Here is a 20,707-nt window from a genome sequence, read left to right as displayed (position 1 = left end):
CCTGGCGCTCGGCATTAATGGGCACAACAAGGACTGGTCGGCTCGGAGTCAGTATAATGTGTCTGAGTGGGGTATTCCTGCTTCACTGCGGCATGGTATCTCAGTGGGCTAGCACTATAAAACCAGCTTAAGTCTGGGCTAGTACAAACAGCCGCACGTACACATACACACGCATGCACGTCGTCATATAAGCGAAATATTCTCAAGCACGACGTAAACTCCAATTTCACCTCACCTCATCATAGTGTCATCTAAGTGCCTGCGCGTGTCACTGCCGAGTTAACAACAACACGTGCTTTATCTCCGAAGGAGCGTGTGTGCACGCCCGGCTATTATGCTTCAATTCAGGAAAACAAACAGAGAAGCGGAACGTAGACATTTCCAGTGTGCCACCCACTCGCTGCATTACGTGGAGCTATCTGGTGGGGTGGGAGAGGCCCTCTCGCCCATGTACAACACACTAAATCACGATAAAAGGATCATGAGATTTAATATGATAGTATACGGACATGTTAATGGAGAGACCCATGCATGTAACGATCTCCTTGACCACGCAGCTTACCCGTGAACATCCGGGTACGTATTGGTCTTCAGCGACCCACGCTTGTCGCAAGAGTCGACTGCCGGCTTTGAATATTGCTGAGTGTTGCGTTAAACAAGAAGAGAAAGACGTAGCTAAGGAGTGCCAGCCACGGCAAGGGGTTATACAACCATCACAACCAAATACAAAATGGACCTATCTCACTCACAGACATATCTCACTCACTTACTCAGAACCAAAACTGAAAATTAAAGCGCTAAAGCATTGAGTGGAATTATCTCACGCCTGGATCTATCTTACACGCAAATAGCAATTGATGTGCATTGCTAACTGTTATATAGACATGACCCCGTCCACGGTCTCACGTCTACACTCAGCCAATCATTTGTCCACTGTCTCACGTCTTCACTCAGCCAATCTTTTGTCCACTGTCTCACATCTACACTCAGCCAATCTTTTGACCCCGTCCACTGTCTCACGTCTACACTCAGCCAATCTTTTGACCCCGTCCACTGTCTCACGTCTACACTCAGCCAATCTTTTGACCCCGTCCACTGTCTCACGTCTACACTCAGCCAATCTTTTGACCCCGTCCACTGTTTCACATCTACACTCAGCCAATCTTTTGTCAACTGTTTCACATCTACACTCGGCCAATCTTTTGACCCCGTCCACTATTTCACATCTACACTCAGCCAATCTTTTGTCCACTGTCTCACATCTACACTCGGCCAATCTTTTGACCCCGTCCACTGTTTCACATCTACACTCAGCCAATCTTTCTGTCCCCGTCCACTGTTTCACATCTACACTCAGCCAATCTTTTGACCCCGTCCACTGTCCTCTCATCATGACCCATTCATTCCAGCCACCTACACTCAGCCTTTTGACCCCGTCCACTGTTTCACATCTACACTCAGCCAATCTTTTGACCCCGTCCACTGTCTCACGTCTACACTCAGCCAATCTTTTGACCCCGTCCACTGTCTCACGTCTACACTCAGCCAATCTTTTGACCCCGTCCACTGTCTCTACACTCAGCCAATCTTTTGACTACACTGTCTCAGCAATCCAATCTTTTGACCCCGTCCACTGTCTCACATTTACACTCAGCCAATCTTTTGACCCCGTCCACTGTCTCACGTCTACACTCAGCCAATCTTTTGACCCCGTCCACTGCCTCACGTCTACACTCAGCCAATCTTTTGACCCCGTCCACTATAGCTCACGTCGACTTCAATCAAGCCCTTTACCTCGCCCACTTAGTTGCAAACAACGAAGAATGTAAGTCATTTATTAGTCACTTCATTACTTCATTACTTCATTACTCAGCCAGCCTTCTGGACGATTACTGTACGTCTTGGCAGAAGTGAAGTAACGGCAATAAAACGGGGAAAACAGTTAATTAGGCAATGTCTAGTGGAATGGGTCTCCCTCCGGGTTACATGGGTGACAATCTAAAGCAGCAGAACAAGGAGTAGGAGGAGAAGGATAAGAAGGGGGGGGGGAGGGTAAAGGAGGAGACAAGGAGAAGGAGACGGACAATGAGAACTAGGGGAGGGCTAGGTGAAGGAGGAAGACAAGGAGAAGGGAAGGAGGAAGAGAACAAGGGTAAGGAGAACTCTGGTATAAGAAGGAAGAGGACAAAACAAGAAGGAGGAGGACAAAACGAAGGAGGGGAGGACAAGATGAAAGAGGAGAGGGAGGACAAGGATAAGGAGGAAGCCACGGATAAGGAGGAAGAGGACATGGATAAGGAGGAAGAGAACAAGAAGATGAAGAAGGAGGAAAAGGATAAGAAGGAGCATAATGAGGAGGGTAAGGATAAAGAGGAGGACAAAGATAAGAGGGAGGAGGACAAGGACAAGAGGATGATTACAAGGATAAGAAGGAGTACGACAATAATGAGAAGGAATAGGAAGGAGTAAGACAAGGATAAGAAGAGTAGGACAAGGATAAGAGGAGGATAACTAGGATAAGAAGGAGTAGGACAATGATGAGAAGGCGTAGGACAATGATGAGAAGGAGTAGGACAATGATGAGAAGGAGTAGGACAATGATGAGAAGGAGTAGGACAATGATGAGAAGGAGTAGGACAATGATGAGAAGGAGTAGGACAATGATCAGAAGGAGTAGGACAATGATAAGAAGGAGTAGGACAATGATAAGAAGGAGTAGGACAATGATAAGAAGGAGTAGGACAATGATAAGAAGGAGTAAGACAATGATAAGAAGGAGTAGGACAATGATAGGAGTAGGACAATGATAAGAAGGAGTAGGACAATGATAAGAAGGAGTAGGACAATGATAAGAAGGAGTAGGACAATGATCGGAAGGAGTAGGACTATGAGAAGAGGGAATATTACAAGGATAAGAAGATGGAGGAGAATGATAAGAAGGAGTAGGACAAGGATACGAGGCAGGATTACAAGTATAAGAGTTAGTAGGACAATGATGAGAAGGAGTAGGACAATGGTGAGAAGGAGTAGGACAAGGATAAGAGGGTGGATTACTAGGATAAGAGGAGGATTACTACGATAAGTAAGGTAGGACAAGGATAAGAGGAGGATTACAAGGATAAGAAGGAGTAGGACAATGATGATAAGGTGTAGGATAAGGATAAGAAGGAGTAGGACAATGATGATAAGGTGTAGGATAAGGATACGAGGGAGGATTACTAGGATAAGAGGAGGATTACTAAGATAAGAAAGGTAGGACAAGGATAAGAGGCAGGATTACAAGGATAAGAAGGAGTAGAACAATGATAAGAAGGAGTAGGACAAGGATAAGAAGGAGAAAGACAAGGATAAGAGGGAGGATTACAAGGATAAGAAGGAGTAGGACAATGATGAGGAGTAGGAAGGAGTAGGACAATGATAAGAAGGAGTAGGACAATGATAAGAAGGAGTAGGACAATGATAAGAAGGAGTAGGACAAGGATAAGAGGGAGGAGGACAATGATAAGAAGAGTAGGGCAATGATAAGAGGAGGATTACAAGGATAAGAAGGAGTAGGACAAAGATAAGAAGGAGTAGGACAATGATAAATAGGAATAGTACAAGGATAAGAGGGAGGAGGACAAGGATAAGAAGGAAGAAGACAAGGATAAGAGGTAAGAAGGCAAGGATAAGAGGGACAAGGATAAGAAGGAGAAAGGACAACGTCAAGGAGCAGGATAAGGATACAAAGAAATAGGATAAGGACAAGAAGGAGGAGGACAAGGTTACGAGGTGAAGAAGGAGGTACATTTCGCTTTTATGAGCCAGGGAAGCATAGGTGTTTGAATGGCATTTAGAAGTGATATACATAAGGAAGAGAGTTGTTATGGATGTCAACTTCTTTATTATGAGGAACACAACGTTTTGGAGTATATCCTTACTCCTTCATCAGGTGAATCAGGAAAGCATAGTAATCCATAATATTGAGGACGTCTTGAGACCAGACTGAGTGGGTGACTCAGCATATTCTGCGCCACTTGTAGCAATAATAACACAACATTAGCTGTGGACACCACAAATCGACATTATGCCCATGTCGGGAATCGAAACCAGGTCTTCGTCGTGGCGAGCGAGCGTTTCAACCACCATCTACCCCACCAACCCATTTAGACCAGGGGTTTACAAGCGTATGACTTTTAAATACATTTGTGTAGTTTTGACATGTACAACATGATGGAAGTATTTCTTAAATGATTCGGGCGGTGGGGTAGTCTAATGGTTAAAGCGTTGGCTCGTCACGCCGAAGACCCGGGTTCGAATCCCCACATGGGTACAATGAGTGAGGCCCATTTCTGGTGTCCCCCGCCGTGATATTGCTGGAATTTTGCTCAAAGCGGCGTAAAACCAAACTCAGTCAGTCAGTCAGTCTTAAATGATTCTATTAGGGCATTCTTGTAAACATTCATGTTAAAATACCCTGCCTGATAGTGCCTGATAACAGCGTCTGTAAGTAGTATCGGTATACCGACATAGGAAAGATTGTCCACGATGACACACAGTTCAAACATTTTGATGAAGTTTTTTTTCTGTTCAAAGCAGAACATTCACAAACATTCAGTTAAAACCAGGATATTTCTAGTGTTCCATATCTAAAGTGTAAATATAGTACAGAAAAGGGAAAATCATTTGTTGAAGATGAATTTCATATTTGCGTCTATGTGAGCGTTACTCAGCCCTAAAAATATATATCTCAAACAATATATCAAGTCCCACACTGTAACATCTTTTATTGAATTTATTTTTTTATCTGAAAAGTTTAATGCTGTATATAACACAAGTCTATACTCAAACCAACTAACAAATTGCCTGCCTTTAAATTTGGTGCTATGACTTTTTCTGCTTTTAAAGGACAATGAAATGAATACATATATATGTATATGTTTTTGAAATAAAACTCATTCCGAGTATGTACATACAATGTTTATTAATGCAAACTTGTTCTCGTCACTATATGGCTGGAATAATGCCGATGTGACGCAAAACCCAACTCAACTCAACTCAACTATACTCCAACACCCATAGTCAACAGCTAAGGGAAACTTATATCAATTACTTCACTGGCATGCGTGGTTTCATGCGATTAAACGCTGTCTGTATTATGGGCCTATGGTCTCTTTACTGAATAAACTTTCTGTCTGTCTGTCTGTCTGTCCGTCATTTCCAGCGTGTATTTTGTACCATATTGTACACCACCAGTTCACACAGAACGCAGGCCAGTCTGTGCAGACAGACTGTGAAGTATTGCGGCTCGGACCCAGTGACTGGTGCAGCACGGCGTCTGTACATGTTGTTATTTTCAATAACGACATTTTTTTGCACTCTTAAACGCCATAAGCACATAATGTGACACCATAATTCAGACTGAGCTCTGTACACGAAGGGCGTATTACTGGTAGGTGGTGTCCCTATCAGACACAACCAGCCTGACAGCAACACGGCCAAATCTCATCTCCACACCACCTCCTGTACACAGTTACCTAACTACCTGTAATTTCTGCAACTTTTTATTTCACAAAAATGCATGTACCTTCCACCAGTTGTTGTATTTTATCATACACTATTAAGCTACTGTGACTTACACGACTAGAGGGGTAAATCTGGAAATCTGACAAAGCACTGTTACAACAAAGGAGGCTGTGTCAGACAAACCATTTAACACATGTCACGTGACACTGACGTCATGTCAGACAGGCATGTACTTGAAGTGGAACAGACCAAACTTAAACAAGTCTGTAATCACCTTAATATCTTAGAAGAATTGTAATTTTGTGAGATAAATAAAGTATGAAAGACACAAGTTTACTCACAACTACGAAATATTCTCAATTAATGAGCTGCGTCGTAAATCCACCTGTCTGTAGTATCAGAAAATAAACAGGACCGATAGTTGAGAAATGTGTGAAGACGTTTAGGCTAGTTAATATTCTTCGTTACTAATTTGTTACGAAAACTATTCGTGTCTGAATGGAAATATTCACATAAATACTGTTTGTCTGTCAGACCGGCAAACAACTTGCTTGCCTCATTGGCGTAACTCGATGAGCGCGAGGCAATTACAATCCCGTGTGGACATTCACACCTGCAGGTGGCTATTAATTCTGTATTAAAAACAAAGACATCAAGCAGACTGTCATCTCTAGTCCTTCTCCAAACATTGTGATAGCTGGTCTTCCCGGAGTAAACACAAGTAGTCGTGCAGCAAACAGCATCTTTTGATAGATGACCACAGACAGATCCCTGTTAGTGACGTCTTCACAACATATGGTCATTTGGGAAGTGGAACATCACTTATACAAACACTACTTTCCTGATGACTTTTTTAGGATGTCAGGTGGTGGATAATAAAGGGACATACTTTTTCAGTGTTTGTTTGCTGCTTATTAGACACGTCGAGGACAACGTAAAGTGAAGAAAACTGCCACTAGCCATTACTCACACAAGACGACATGCCATGTATCAGCATTGACATAACTTTACTGGCACCATCAGTGACATAACGTTACTGGCACCATCAGAGACATAACTTTACTGGCACCATCAGAGACATAACTTTACTGGCACCATCAGAGACATAACTTTACTGGCACCATCAGAGACATAACTTTACTGGCACCATCAGAGACATAACTTTACTGGCACCATCAGAGACATAACTTTACTGGCACCATCAGAGACATAACTTTACTGGTACCATCAGAGACATAACTTTACTGGCACCATCAGAGACATAACTTTACTGGCACCATCAGATGTACAAATTTATTGGCACCATCAGTGACATAACTTTACTGGCACCATCAGAGACATAGCTTTACTGGCACCATCAGAGACATAACTTTACTGGCACCATCAGAGAAGTAACTTTACTGGTACCATCAGTGGCATAACTTTACTGGCACCATCAGAGACATAACTTTACTGGCACCATCAGATGCACAAATTTATTGGCACCATCAGTGACATAACTTTACTGGCACCATCAGAGACATAGCTTTACTGGCACCATCAGAGACATGACTTTACTGGCACCATCAGAGAAGTAACTTTACTGGCACCATCAGTGGCATAACTTTACTGGCACCATCTTAGACATAACTTTACTGGCACCAATAGAGACATAACTTTACTGGCAGCATCAGAGACATAACTTTACTGGCACCACCAGAAACACAACTTTACTGGCACCATCAGATGCACAATGTTACTGGCACCATCAGTGACACAAATTTACTGGCACAATCAGTGACATAACTTTACTGGCACCATCAGAGGCATAACTTTACTGGCACCATCAGAGACATAACTTGACTGGCACCATCAGAGACATAACTTTACTGGCACCATCAGAGACATAACTATACTGGCACCACCAGAAACACAACTTTACTGGCACCATCCGATGCACAATGTTACTGGCACCATCAGTGACACAAATTTACTGGCACAATCAGTGACATAACTTTACTGGCACCATCAGTGGCATAACTCTACTGGCACCATCAGAGACATAACTTTACTGACACCATCAGAGACATAACTTTACTGGCACCATCAGAGACATAACTTTACTGGCACCATCAGAGACATAACTTTACTGGCACCATCAGTGACATAACTTTACTGGCACCATCAGAGACATACCTTTACTGGCACCACCAGAAACACAACTTTACTGGCACCATCAGATGCACAATGTTACTGGCACCATCAGTGACACAAATTTACTGGTACAATCAGTGACATAACTTTACTGGCACCATCAGAGGCATAACTGTACTGACACCATCAGAGACATAACTTTACTGGCACCATCAGAGACATAACGTTACTGTCAGCATCAGAGACATAACTTTACTGCCACCATCAGAGACATAACTTTACTGGCACCACCAGAAACACAACTTTACTGGCACCATCAGATGCACAATGTTACTGGCACCATCAGTGACACAAATTTACTGGCACAATCAGTGACATAACTTTACTGGCACCATCAGTGGCATAACTTTACTGGCACCATCAGAGACAAAACTTTACTGGCACCATCAGAGACATAACTTTACTGGCACCACCAGAAACACAACTTTACTGGCACCATCAGATGCACAAATTTATTGGCACAATCAGTGACACAACTTTACTGGCACCATCAGTGACATAACTTTACTGGCACCATCAGTGGCATAACTTTACTGGCACCATCAGGGACATAACTTTACTGGCACCATCAGAGACATAACTTTACTGGCACCATCAGAGACATAACTTTACTGGCACCATCAGAGACATAGCTTTACTGGCACCATCAGAGACATAACTTTACTGGCACCATCAGAGAAGTAACTTTACTGGCACTATCAGTGGCATAACTTTACTGGCACCATCAGAGACATAACTTTACTGGCACCATCAGAGATATAACTTTACTGGCACCATCAGAGACATAACTTTACTGGCACCACCAGAAACACAACTTTACTGGCACCATCAGATGCACAATGTTACTGGCACCATCAGTGACACAAATTTACTGGCACAATCAGTGACATAACTTTACTCAGTACCATCACCATCAGGGCATAGACTTTACTGGCACCATCAGAGACATAACTTTACTGGCACCATCAGAGACCATAACATTTTACTGGCACCATCAGAGACATAACTTTACTGGCACCATCAGTGACATAACTTTACTGGCACCATCAGAGACATAACTTTACTGGCACCACCAGAAACACAACTTTACTGGCACTATCAGATGCACAATGTTACTGGCACCATCAGTGACACATAATTTACTGGCACCATCAGTGACATAACTTTACTGGCACCATCAGTAACTTTACTGGCATCAGAGACATAACTTTACTGGCACCATCAGAGACATAACTTTACTGGCACCATCAGAGACATAACGTTACTGTCAGCATCAGAGACATAACTTTAACTTTACTGGCACCACCAGAAACACAACTTTACTGGCACCATCAGATGGCACCATCAGATGCAACTTTACTGGCACCATCAGATGCACAATGTTACTGGCACCATCAGATGACACAAATTTACTGGCACAATCAGTGACATAACTTTAACTGGCACCATCAGTGGCATAACTTTACTGGCACCATCAGTAACTTTACTGGCATAACATAACTTTACTGGCACCATCAGAGACATAACTTTACTGGCACCATCAGAGACATAACTTTACTGGCACCATCAGAGACATAACTTTACTGGCACCATCAGAGACATAACTTTACTGGCACCATCAGAGACATAACTTTACTGGCACCATCAGAGACATAACTTTACTGGCACCATCAGAGACATAACTTTACTGGCACCATCAGATGTACAAATTTATTGGCACCATCAGTGACATAACTTTACTGGCACCATCAGAGACATAGCTTTACTGGCACCATCAGTGACACAACTTTACTGGCACCATCATAGATATAACGTTAGTAACACCATCCGAAACACAACTTTACTGGCACCATCAGATGCACAATGTTACTGGCACCATCAGTGACACAAATTTACTGGCACCATCAGAGACATAACTTTACTGGCACCATCAGATGCACAACTTTACTGACACCATCAGAGACATAACTTTACTGGCACCATCAGTGACATAACTTTACTGGCACCATCAGAGACATAACTTTACTGGCATCATCAGAGACATAACTTTATTGGCACCATCAGAGACATACCTTTACTGGGACCATCAGGGAAATAACTTTACTGGCACCATCAGGGACATAGCTATACTGGCACCATCAGGGGCATAACTATACTTGGACCAGCAGGGACATAACTATACTGGCACCATCAGTGACATAACTTTACTGGCACCATCAGGGGCATAACTAAACTGGGACCAGCAGATGCATAACGTTACTGGCGCCATCAGAGATATAACTTTACTGGCACCATCAGTGACATAACTATACTGGCACCATCAGAGGCATAACTTTACTGGCACCATCAGAGACATACCTTTACTGGTACAATCAGTGACATAACTTTACTGGCACCATCAGAGACATAACTTTACTGGCACAATCAATGACATAAGTAACATCGCTCTCGCATAATGACTGCTGACTCTCCAGCAGTTCTCACGTCAGTCAAATATCTATTCATATATTCAATTCTGGCAATGTTTCATATTTCCAGTGGCGCAAAACGTTTAGATTGCATGGTTTAAACTCATGATATGAACCAGCATAAGACACGACACACAGACTCAGTCCTGGACACACCTTGGTGTTACTGTCCTGAATACAAGGAACCAGTATAAGACACGACACACAGACTCAGTCCTGGACACACCTTGGTGTTACTGTCCTGAATACAAGGAACCAGTATAAGACACGACACACAGACTCAGTCCTGGACACACCTTGGTGTTACTGTCCTGAATACAAGGAACCAGTATAAGACAGGACACACAGACTCAGTCCAGGACACACCTTGGTGTTACTGTCCTGAATACAAGGAACCAGTATAAGACACGACACACAGACTCAGTCCAGGACACACCTTGGTGTTACTGTCCTGAATACACAAGGAACCAGTATAAGACACGACACACAGACTCAGTCCTGGACACACCTTGGTGTTACTGTCCTGAATACAAGGAACCAGTATAAGACACTGACACACAGACTCAGTCAAGGACACACCTTGGTGTTACTGTCCTGAATACAAAGGAACCAGTATAAGACACGACACTTCCAGTCAGACTCAGTCCTGACACCTTCAAGCAATGTTACACACAGATAAGACACACACACAGTCAGTCAAGGACACACCTTGGTGTTACTGTTACTGTCCTGAATACAAGGAACCAGTATAAGACACGACACACAGACTCAGTCCTGGACACACCTTGGTGTTACTGTCCTGAATACAAGGAACCAGTATAAGACACGACACACAGACTCAGTCAAGGACACACCTTGGTGTTACTGTCCTGAATACAAGGAACCAGTATAAGACACGACACACAGACTCAGTCCTGGACACACCTTGGTGTTACTGTCCTGAATACAAGGAACCAGTATAAGACACGACACACAGACTCAGTCCTGGACACACCTTGGTGTTACTGTCCTGAATACAAGGAACCAGTATAAGACACGACACACAGACTCAGTCAAGGACACACCTTGGTGTTACTGTCCTGAATACAAGGAACCAGTATAAGACACGACACACAGACTCAGTCCTGGACACACCTTGGTGTTACTGTCCTGAATACAAGGAACCAGTATAAGACACGACACACAGACTCAGTCCTGGACACACCTTGGTGTTACTGTCCTGAATACAAGGAACCAGTATAAGACACGACACACAGACTCAGTCCTGGACACACCTTGGTGTTACTGTCCTGAATACAAGGAACCAGTATAAGACACGACACACAGACTCAGTCCTGGACACACCTTGGTGTTACTGTCCTGAATACAAGGAACCAGTATAAGACACGACACACAGACTCAGTCAAGGACACACCTTGGTGTGACTGTCCTGAATACAAGGAACCAGTATAAGACACGACACACAGACTCAGTCCTGGACACACCTTGGTGTTACTGTCCTGAATACAAGGAACCAGTATAAGACACGACACACAGACTCAGTCCTGGACACACCTTGGTGTTACTGTCCTGAATACAAGGAACCAGTATAAGACAGGACATACAGACTCAGTCCTGGACACACCTTGGTGTTACTGTCCTGAATACAAGGAACCAGTATAAGACACGACACACAGACTCAGTCCTGGACACACCTTGGTGTTACTGTCCTGAATACAAGGAACCAGTATAAGACAGGACACACAGACTCAGTCCTGGACATACCTTGGTGTAACTCTCCTGAATACAGGGAGCCAGTGTAAGACAGGACACAGGCTCACTTTCTAATTTGGACGAAACACCGATTACGACTTCTAATAATAATGATAATAGCAATAAGTATAAGAAGCATCAGCGTCAAATTCTAATCTGTTTGCTCTGTTCTGATTTTGGTTCCAGTATCTACTGATGGAACGAATAAGGAAACGCGTGGAAGTACAAGTGCCCTTTCTTTGTTCCGAGATTTTCACCAAAAATGCATTACAAAGTAAACGAAGAAGCCTGGAAAAGAAGATAGTAACATTGAACTTTCAGGTTTGCCTTTGGTAGTGTGTCAATGTCGATTATCTGAATGCTTTCGCTCGCCAAACAAGTGAAACGCCTTTCCTCCCTAACGTTTCGCCGCTTGCTACCTCTCATCTTAATCCCCCTTCACAACATTTCGAGGTACAATAAAGTACCATTCAGGCTGTTTGTGCCGTTGTTTTGGTGCGAGGGTAATGCCAGGGTGTAACCTTGATTTGTGACTAATCATATACAACTCCGACATGCTTCTGCAGAGTGAAATCGTCCAGCGGAAACCAACAGGCGGGTGGGACTTTTGGTCCTGACGGAAACGCAGAACCGCACGGCTAAAGGAGAGGCCATGTACAACACGACATTGGAGAGTACGAGCTACCCGATTAAAGCAACTCAGCCCTGTGGGCGCGGCGAGTGATGATTAATAACTGCAGGTTGACGGGACAGCGTCATCGTCCACCATAACTCAGCGTTGTGTTTACCCGTCAATCCAACATCCCCAGGGAGCGATTTATAACTCATATTCACGACTGGGTGGGACAGAGCTGGGTATATAACGTGTCAGTCCCTCCCCACACATCATCACAGTCTACCCGTGGTACATTGTGTTTAAATCGGGCTCTTTTAACTCAGGAACACAGTGCATGCGAGAACTTCAATACGTGCAGGCTGTTCTCACATCCCATCATGCATCTGGCGTCAGTAGTTCTCACCATAGTGGCACTCTCCACAACAGCCGCTAAGGTAAGAAGAGTTTTTTAAATTATTATATAACCCTGTGTAACTGTAAACTGTATTTCTTAGTTGCCTGACACAGTCACGCTATTCTCAGGTTCTACTGCCATTAACCAATGTAGGAAAATAGTTTGTCATTTGACATCAAACTGCTGGATATCTTTTCTGAGTGTTCACGTTTCAAAATACTTCAATATGATATCAGTTATATCAAATCAGACAATCGTATTTAACCGCTGTCAAAAAAAGGTCAAAATATGTTTATTTGTATGTAAGGCCACCGGCCCATATACAGCGGTTACAAAGAAGGTTCTCATTTAGGAGGATAACAATTGTTTTCTTAACATAATAGCATGATGGATATACAGTGATAATCTTTTTAAAATGGAGACATCGCATGAGGAAACAATTTTGTCGGGAACATGGGCCAGCATGGGTTGTCAAGAGTTCTCAGTCGGGCCACTAGACAGGATTACAGGTGGAAAGAAACCACTTCTCAAACTTCCAGCAGAGTTTGACACTGTTCAGGAAACACGGTCTCTGTCGCCGTCAACACGGGCAAACCGAAATGGTTGTTTTACATAACAAGTTTCCAAACGTCCTCTCTTCTCAAAACGCCATAGTTCCATTTCGTCGGACACAGTTTTGTTTGACTTCGCTATACATCGCTAGATACGAGAGAAAACAGTGATAAAATAATACAAATAATAATTCATTAGGAAGTAAAACAATACCAAAACATGATAATATCAACATTTAATACAACACGCAACGATCATACATTAAGTAACACTCTCGATATCACTTTGATGAATATTAGAACTTTCTAATATAAATACACAAAACAGATGAACAGATGAAGTTAGGTACGTTAAAACAGCAAATAGTAAATGCTGTTCTAAATTGAAGATACAAAATGTTTGATAGACGTACTAGGCAATATAAACATGTACTTCTATAAAGTAATTTGTTTGAATGAAGCACATTGTACAGACTTTCCCGAGAGACACTGTAATGTTCTAAACTCTCGTACTTCAGCAAAACTCTCTATTCTCAGGGTTTTATATTGTATATATCTAAACAGTGAACATAGATTGAATGTTTATCACTCCCAATGGCGAACGTGTTAACAGTCTGTGCAGTTAACAGTATTATGGTGAAGCGTGATGTTATTAGGCCTGTATACATCTGTACATATATTTACAGTTATAGTTACACTGCTCTAAAACTAGTACCCTATATACATTTGTTTTTAAAAATATATCTAAAACTTGTCTAATTAAACTCGTTGGTCCCTTCATCAATCGTTAAAAACGAAAATAAAAGAAGTTTAATCATAAAATATCTTGGATTTTAAATGCCACTGAAAGACATTATCTAAAACTTGTTGCTGAAATCGTTAATGAAAATGACATGATTTTTATTATTTCTTTTAAGATAGTTTATGATACAATTAAGGATTATCGTAGAATGTCTTTTAAATTAATAAACATTAATATTATTCCTTAAAATGACTGCAAGATAATAAGGTTGATGTTTGATATGAAAGTTCTTCTGGTTAACTACACCTGTAGATGGGATGAGGATAATTACACCTGTAGATGGGATGAGGATGGCGTTCTCTATTTTGACACCTCTTCTGTGAAATGTCGTTACATCTTTCAGAATCATGAGAGCGGTTCGTTTTTATTATCGATATGACACGTTTGCTCCCTGCTCTTATATCAATACAATACATGTATTTGTGATCAGAATCGGAATGCTCCGTCTACAACTTCAGGAACGCCGAAGCATGCCTCATTAGACTGGTACATCTCAATGAAGGTAGCAGCTATTACGTTCATTGCTTCTCCGTCCGAGATTTGCAGACTTTGGTTTCTGCAAATGTTAAAAGACAGGCCCCTCACAAGACCGATTTAACGGAAACCAGGCTTTATGAAATCGCCTACAATCAGGGAATCAAATCGCTGTTCACCTGCTCCTTGAGTTCAAGGTATAGACATCGTCTGCATGCAGCTGATCTTTTTAGAGGGTAGAAACTTGAATATTTAAATGTTTCCAACGTGGGCTTTCTAGAGTCCACGTTTCGGAGTTTGCCTGTAATAATATTTGGGGTGATAAACATGACTGCCACATCGCCACTGCATATTGGCCATTGAAGCGGCAGAAGGCAGGACTACCGAGACAACACACTTGCGCTAATAGTTGCGCCATGCTGGAATATTCGCCAAATGTGGTCACTGACAGTCTCCAGCACATCTCCACAGTGTACCTGTGATCCGTGAGTCCGCCCTTCCACAATGCCACGTCATATAGACAAATGTTTGACCAATCGTGGTGGCATGAGCAGTTGTTGATCAAGTCATTTCGAACGTGTATTCTTCACTGCTTACCCCTGTAGTTCATTTTAGTTGTTTGCACCCTTCAATCATACACCGTCAACACGTTCTGTTTGTCAGGCTGCACCTCGTGTTGATTTCTTTTCCATTCAATATCATCTCACGATATATCTTTGTATTACTGTTAGTGTTTAATATCTCCTTCGTGTTTCGGGGATATATTTTTAATGCTCATTTTGTATAAATGCCAGTATTATGTTGTGCAAATACAAAAGTCACTGACAAATATTACAATAAGTTCCCAACACACATACACACGAGTAGTTAAAACCTGACCTGTGTTGCTTGAGGTTACTGAACAAACAACCGTCTTGTCCTCTGTCTTCACAGAGTGAAAGTCCTCTGGCCACCAACACTCCGCTCTCAACACCCTTTTGTGTGAAGTGGAAAGTAAACACTTCTGACATATACAACGAATAATTTAGAAATACGAAAATGTTTTACGAAGTCCGTTATTTCACATTTTATGCATCTCTATCTACAACATGTGTTGCCCACCACAAATAACACACTCAGCCGCAACGTACATTTTCAGTGGACTCTCTAGTGCAACTGACAGACGTGTCATTACTTAACACCTAATGCCGCCACATTAGCAGTATAAATATTTCTGTTCAGATAAATAATTCTCGCTATGTCATGTATTTGCTAACAGTTTTCGAAATTTCTCGAAATTTCGAGTTCTCGTATCGTTAGTTCTTACATATATTTGGACTTTTAACTATTTTATCGCTATTTCAATTTTCTTTTCAAAATTTCGAGTTTTGTACCGTTACTTCAATTATTCTCCCGCAATTAATATGTTCAGGTTTATATAGAGGATACTTCATGGGTCTAGTGAAATATGAGATGACAAATATATCAAATTCTACTGACAAACATATTACATCTATATTATTCTTCCGATTTGGTTTGATTGAATTTAAACATTGTTAATCCGAGAAAATTCTACCAACCATAAACTAAAGACTGTTCTGTTCTTTGTTGAGGCACACGGATAAGGCCCAGATAGTCGATAAATAAGATAAGTGTCTAGACAAAACAGATATGTATTAATTGCTATGTTTTTGTTGTTGTTTTGATTTATTGTTATTGTTTGAATGAGAGCACTTATAATAAGAGCATTAACCAATCCTCTTGGTCTTATCGTGAATGTCAAAACTCGGTGCTAGTGCACGAATACATTATAACCACATACAATCAAGGCGCGCGGGGAGAAAAGAAGATAGCGATTGAGAAAGCAAATCAACTATTACCGTGTCAATAAGCATTAATACAGGTGATGACCTCTGCCGATCGAGTGAAATAACGTCACTTGCACAAATGTGTCAAGTGTTTTTAACAGAGGTTTACAACCTTTCACTACAGTGAACATACCAAATTTCTGTCACTGCAGTGAAAATATCATTTTTTCTCAAATTCAGAAATCTGAGTCTTTCATAATTATGTATATGATAAAATAACGAGGAAAATAATCGAAAATAAGACAACTTTATCAAAGTAACGAACAAAAATCTAAATCTTGTAAAAAAATTTGAGATACGAGAAAATCATCGAAGTCCTTCAACGAACAAAATGTTCCTCGAAATATCGATTTTTAAATGGAACTTGAAATAACGAGAAAATACTCGAATAAACCATAAGTAAGCTCAAATTTCAAATTCGTATATGTACCTAACACAACGAGGAAATAATTGAAATTGCATGAAGTAACAACGGCATCTCGAGTTTTGGAAATATCATTATAGTCATAATAAAAATAGCCGGAATTACGAAAATGTGATGGAATAACGAGACAAAAGTCGAAATAGCAAAGATTTTACAGATTACTGAAATAACGAGAAATTTCGATTTAGAAAATATATGTATGATAGCCATTTTGTAAGTTACCGGGAACATTTAAATAATGCATTAAAATAAAACTCTACCATGACATCAGTAAATACTGGATTGTGATTGGTTGCTTGAAGTCAGTCAGAGGTATATAATAGCTCTAACTATATGAACGTATGCGTTCGGTTTTAAATCAAATTTAGAGCTATTATTATTTCGCTATATACCTCTGATTTTCCAACACACAGTATGCTTATCTCCTATGCATCGCCAACAAGTGACAGTCATTGCTTGACAAACCAGTCAGCCACTGAGGATGTCCCCCCACTGACGTTGTGTATGTGTTGTGTAACTGATAATGTAATCATGTGTATACATAAGGCGATGACTGAACCAAACATGTAAACCCAGCGATGACATTCGCACATAAGACTTAAAGACTTTCTGTGACACAGGTGAAGCAATTCGCCTCGCGCAGCTGTTCAGTTTCAGGTGTCACTCGGTAGGATTGTGCAGCTAAACCAAACAACGGACCAAAACTTCCCTTAAATTATACACAAATGTTCTTATTACATGTTCACAAACAATCTTGTTTTTCTAACAGACACCTTATTTCTTTTACAAACAAATTATACAATTAAAAGATAAGTCACTTATAGTAAGTGAACCCCTTGAACTGATGGAATAACTATTAGCGGCCATTTAGCATTTATACCGATGTAGGGGCGGTGGGGTAGCCTAGTGGTTAAGGCGTTGGCTCGTCACGCCGAAAACCCGGGTTCGATTCCCCACATGGGCACAATGTGTTAAATCCATTTCTGGTGTCCCCCGCCGTGATATTGCTGGAATATTGTTAAAAGCGGCGTAAAAATAAACTCACTCACTCACTCACTATACCGATGTAGGGAATGGAATTCTCGTGGCAGTATGAAATGAGGATTGTGGCGATCGACCACCCACTTCTGTCCTGCCGCCCCCACAAACACATTTGTCTGAATATTGTGGATCACCTGCCATCCCGTGGGCCCTGTTTATCCAGTCAGTGTAAGGAACAGGCTTTTCACTCACTTACACACCCACACTTATTTCCATCCTCGATTATCCAGTGTGTTATTCCCTGGACATTTTTTCTGCCATAGTTTCATTTATGACGTCACGCCTCTATCTTAATGATCTCATCACACACAAAGCTATGTGGATTGATTGGCTGAGTCGGCGCGATGTCTACGTCTGATAACAACACTGGACACTTTATACACTAAATAACCGAGGGCAGAATGTAAATTGGCTGGTCACGTGACACGTTTCGTCAATTAAGCCAATAAATTTGTTTCTATAGTCTATAATCCGCCTATCTGAGGGGAGACGTCTCCCACTATACCAGACGGCGTCAGACCAGGCGACTGTGGGCAGCGGTTATTAGCCTATGGGTGAGAACATAAACAACCGAACACAATAGCTGACCAACCCAACGCCCGCCCTGGAGACTAGTTGCGTTTTATCACACATGAGGATAGCTGTGTGAAATGACGGCGGTTATCGGGAACATTGACACTGATGATTGGTAGGTCAAGTGTATTATCACTGCTAATCTATGTGTGAAGGGGATTATCACGGATAGTGTCATTCAGAGTCTCTATGCGAGGATCCGGGACTGAGTCTGTTAGGATTAAGGAAAACCCTGCACACAAGTGGAAATAAAGAATGATGAAATACACACGCATGTTTATGTCATATATCTGTTGTATAACTCGCTAACTCCTTTATTCGTTATTTGGATTTACTATCAATAACTGTCCTCGCCGGGCTCTATAAACTCAGACCGCCTCCGTGGTGTAGTGGTTAGAGCGTCCGCCCGGAGAGCGGAAGGTCGCGGGTTCGATCCCCGACCGCGTCATACCAAAAGACGTTAAAATATGATACTTGTTGGTCCCTGTCTGGCACTCGGCATTAATGGGTACAACAAGGACTGGTCGGCTCGGAGTCAGTATAATGTGTCTGAGTGGGGTATTTATGCTTCACTGCGGCATGGTATCTCAGTGGGCTAGCACTATAAAACCAGCTTCAATCTGGGCTAGTACAAGCAGCCGCACGTACACACATACACACGCATGCACGTCGTCATATGAGCGAAATATTCTCAAGCACGACGTTAAACCCAATTTCACCTCACCTCACCTCTGTAAACTCAAGAATTGTCCTTTTCCCAATTCACACGCAAGAAATCGCTGACGGTTTTCCTTTTTTCGATATTGAATCCTGGATCAAAGTGTACGTATCATGAGATTAGTAAGGGCGGAGGACTGCGAAATGTGCAGTTTTTGTGTATGAACATTTTGTGATTGTTAAACCCGACGTGTATAAAGGGTTTATTCTCTTGCAGTTCCATGATTCCTTGACAACAGAAGATCTCAAACACTACTTCGGAACAGACGCCAGGAACAATGGTAGGTATTCATAAAGTCTAAGCACAATGGTACATACTAGTGTATTTCAGACACAGTGGTAGGTATTCATAAAGTCTAAGCACAATGGTACATACTAGTGTATTTCAGACACAGTGTTAGGTATTCATAAAGTCTAAGCGCAATGGTAGGTACTAGTGTATTTCAGACACAGTGGTAGGTACTAGTGTAGTTCAGACAGTGGTAGGTACTAGTGTAGTTCAGACACAGTGGTAGGTACTTGTGTAGTTCAGACACAGTGGTAGGTACTAGTGTAGTTCAGACACAGTGGTAGGTACTAGTGTAGTTCAGACACAGTGATAGGTACTAGTGTAGTTCAGACACAGTGGGAGGTAGTACTGTAGTTCAACACAGTGGTAGGTACTAGTGTAGTTCAGACACAGTGGTAGGTACTAGTGTAGTTCAGACACAGTGGTAGATACTAGTGTAGTTCAGACACAGTGGTAGGTACTAATGTAGTTCAGACACAGTGGCAGGTACTAGTGTAGTTCAGACACAGTGATAGGCACTAGTGTATTTCAGACACAGTGGTAGATACTAGTGTAGTTCAGACACAGTGGTAGGTACTAGTGTAGTTCAGACACAGAGGTAGGGTATAGTGTAGTTCAGACAGTGGTAGGTACTAGTGTAGTTCAGACACAGTGGTAGATACTAGTGTAGTTCAGACACAGAGGTAGGTACTAGTGTAGTTCAGACAGTGGTAGGTACTTTTGTAGTTCAGACAGTGGTAGGTACTTGTGTAGTTCAGACACAGTGGTAGGTACTAGTGTAGTTCAGACACAGTGGTAGGTACTAGTGTAGTTCAGACACAGTGGTAGGTACTAGTGTAGTTCAGACACAGTGGTAGGTACTTTTGTAGTTCAGACACAGTGGTAGATACTAGTGTAGTTCAGACATAGTCGTAGGTACTAGTGTAGTTCAGACACAGTGGTAGGTACTAGTGTATTTCAAACACAGTGGTAGGTACTAGTGTAGTTCAGACACAGTGGTAGATACTAGTGTAGTTCAGACACAGTGGCAGGTACTAGTGTAGTTCAGACACAGTGGTAGG

General features: G+C 41.9%; 2 protein-coding genes across 2 annotated transcripts in view; one reads left to right on the top strand and one right to left on the bottom strand.

The window, feature by feature from the left end:
- Window positions 1-946: 946 nt before the first annotated feature.
- On the bottom strand, window positions 947-1,390 carry LOC124257611. Its single transcript, XM_046691713.1, has one exon. The coding sequence runs from the start codon at window positions 1,388-1,390 to the stop codon at window positions 947-949; it is 444 nt and encodes a 147-aa protein (XP_046547669.1).
- An 11,395-nt stretch (window positions 1,391-12,785) lies between these two features.
- LOC124257610 (A disintegrin and metalloproteinase with thrombospondin motifs 1-like) overlaps window positions 12,786-20,707 on the top strand; it is a 34,066-nt gene continuing 26,144 nt past the window's right edge. Inside the window, exons 1-2 of the mRNA XM_046691712.1 lie at window positions 12,786-12,968; window positions 19,575-19,638. Coding sequence (XP_046547668.1) covers window positions 12,912-12,968; window positions 19,575-19,638 — 121 coding nt within the window. The 5' untranslated portion in view covers window positions 12,786-12,911. The remainder of the gene's footprint in view (window positions 12,969-19,574; window positions 19,639-20,707) is intronic.

This window comes from Haliotis rubra, unplaced genomic scaffold, assembly GCF_003918875.1.
Source record: "Haliotis rubra isolate DU_JTF1 unplaced genomic scaffold, ASM391887v1 Scf669, whole genome shotgun sequence".
Classification (NCBI taxonomy): Eukaryota; Metazoa; Mollusca; class Gastropoda; order Lepetellida; family Haliotidae; genus Haliotis; species Haliotis rubra.
The sequence above is the reverse complement of the archived record's forward strand: the minus strand, read 5'-3'. Positions and strand labels throughout refer to the sequence as shown.

Bases quoted from the DNA above. Each gene is read 5' to 3' on its own strand.
- LOC124257611 (XM_046691713.1), bottom strand. From the start codon at position 1,390: ATGAGAGGACAGTGGACGGGGTCAAAAGATTGGCTGAGTGTAGATGTG.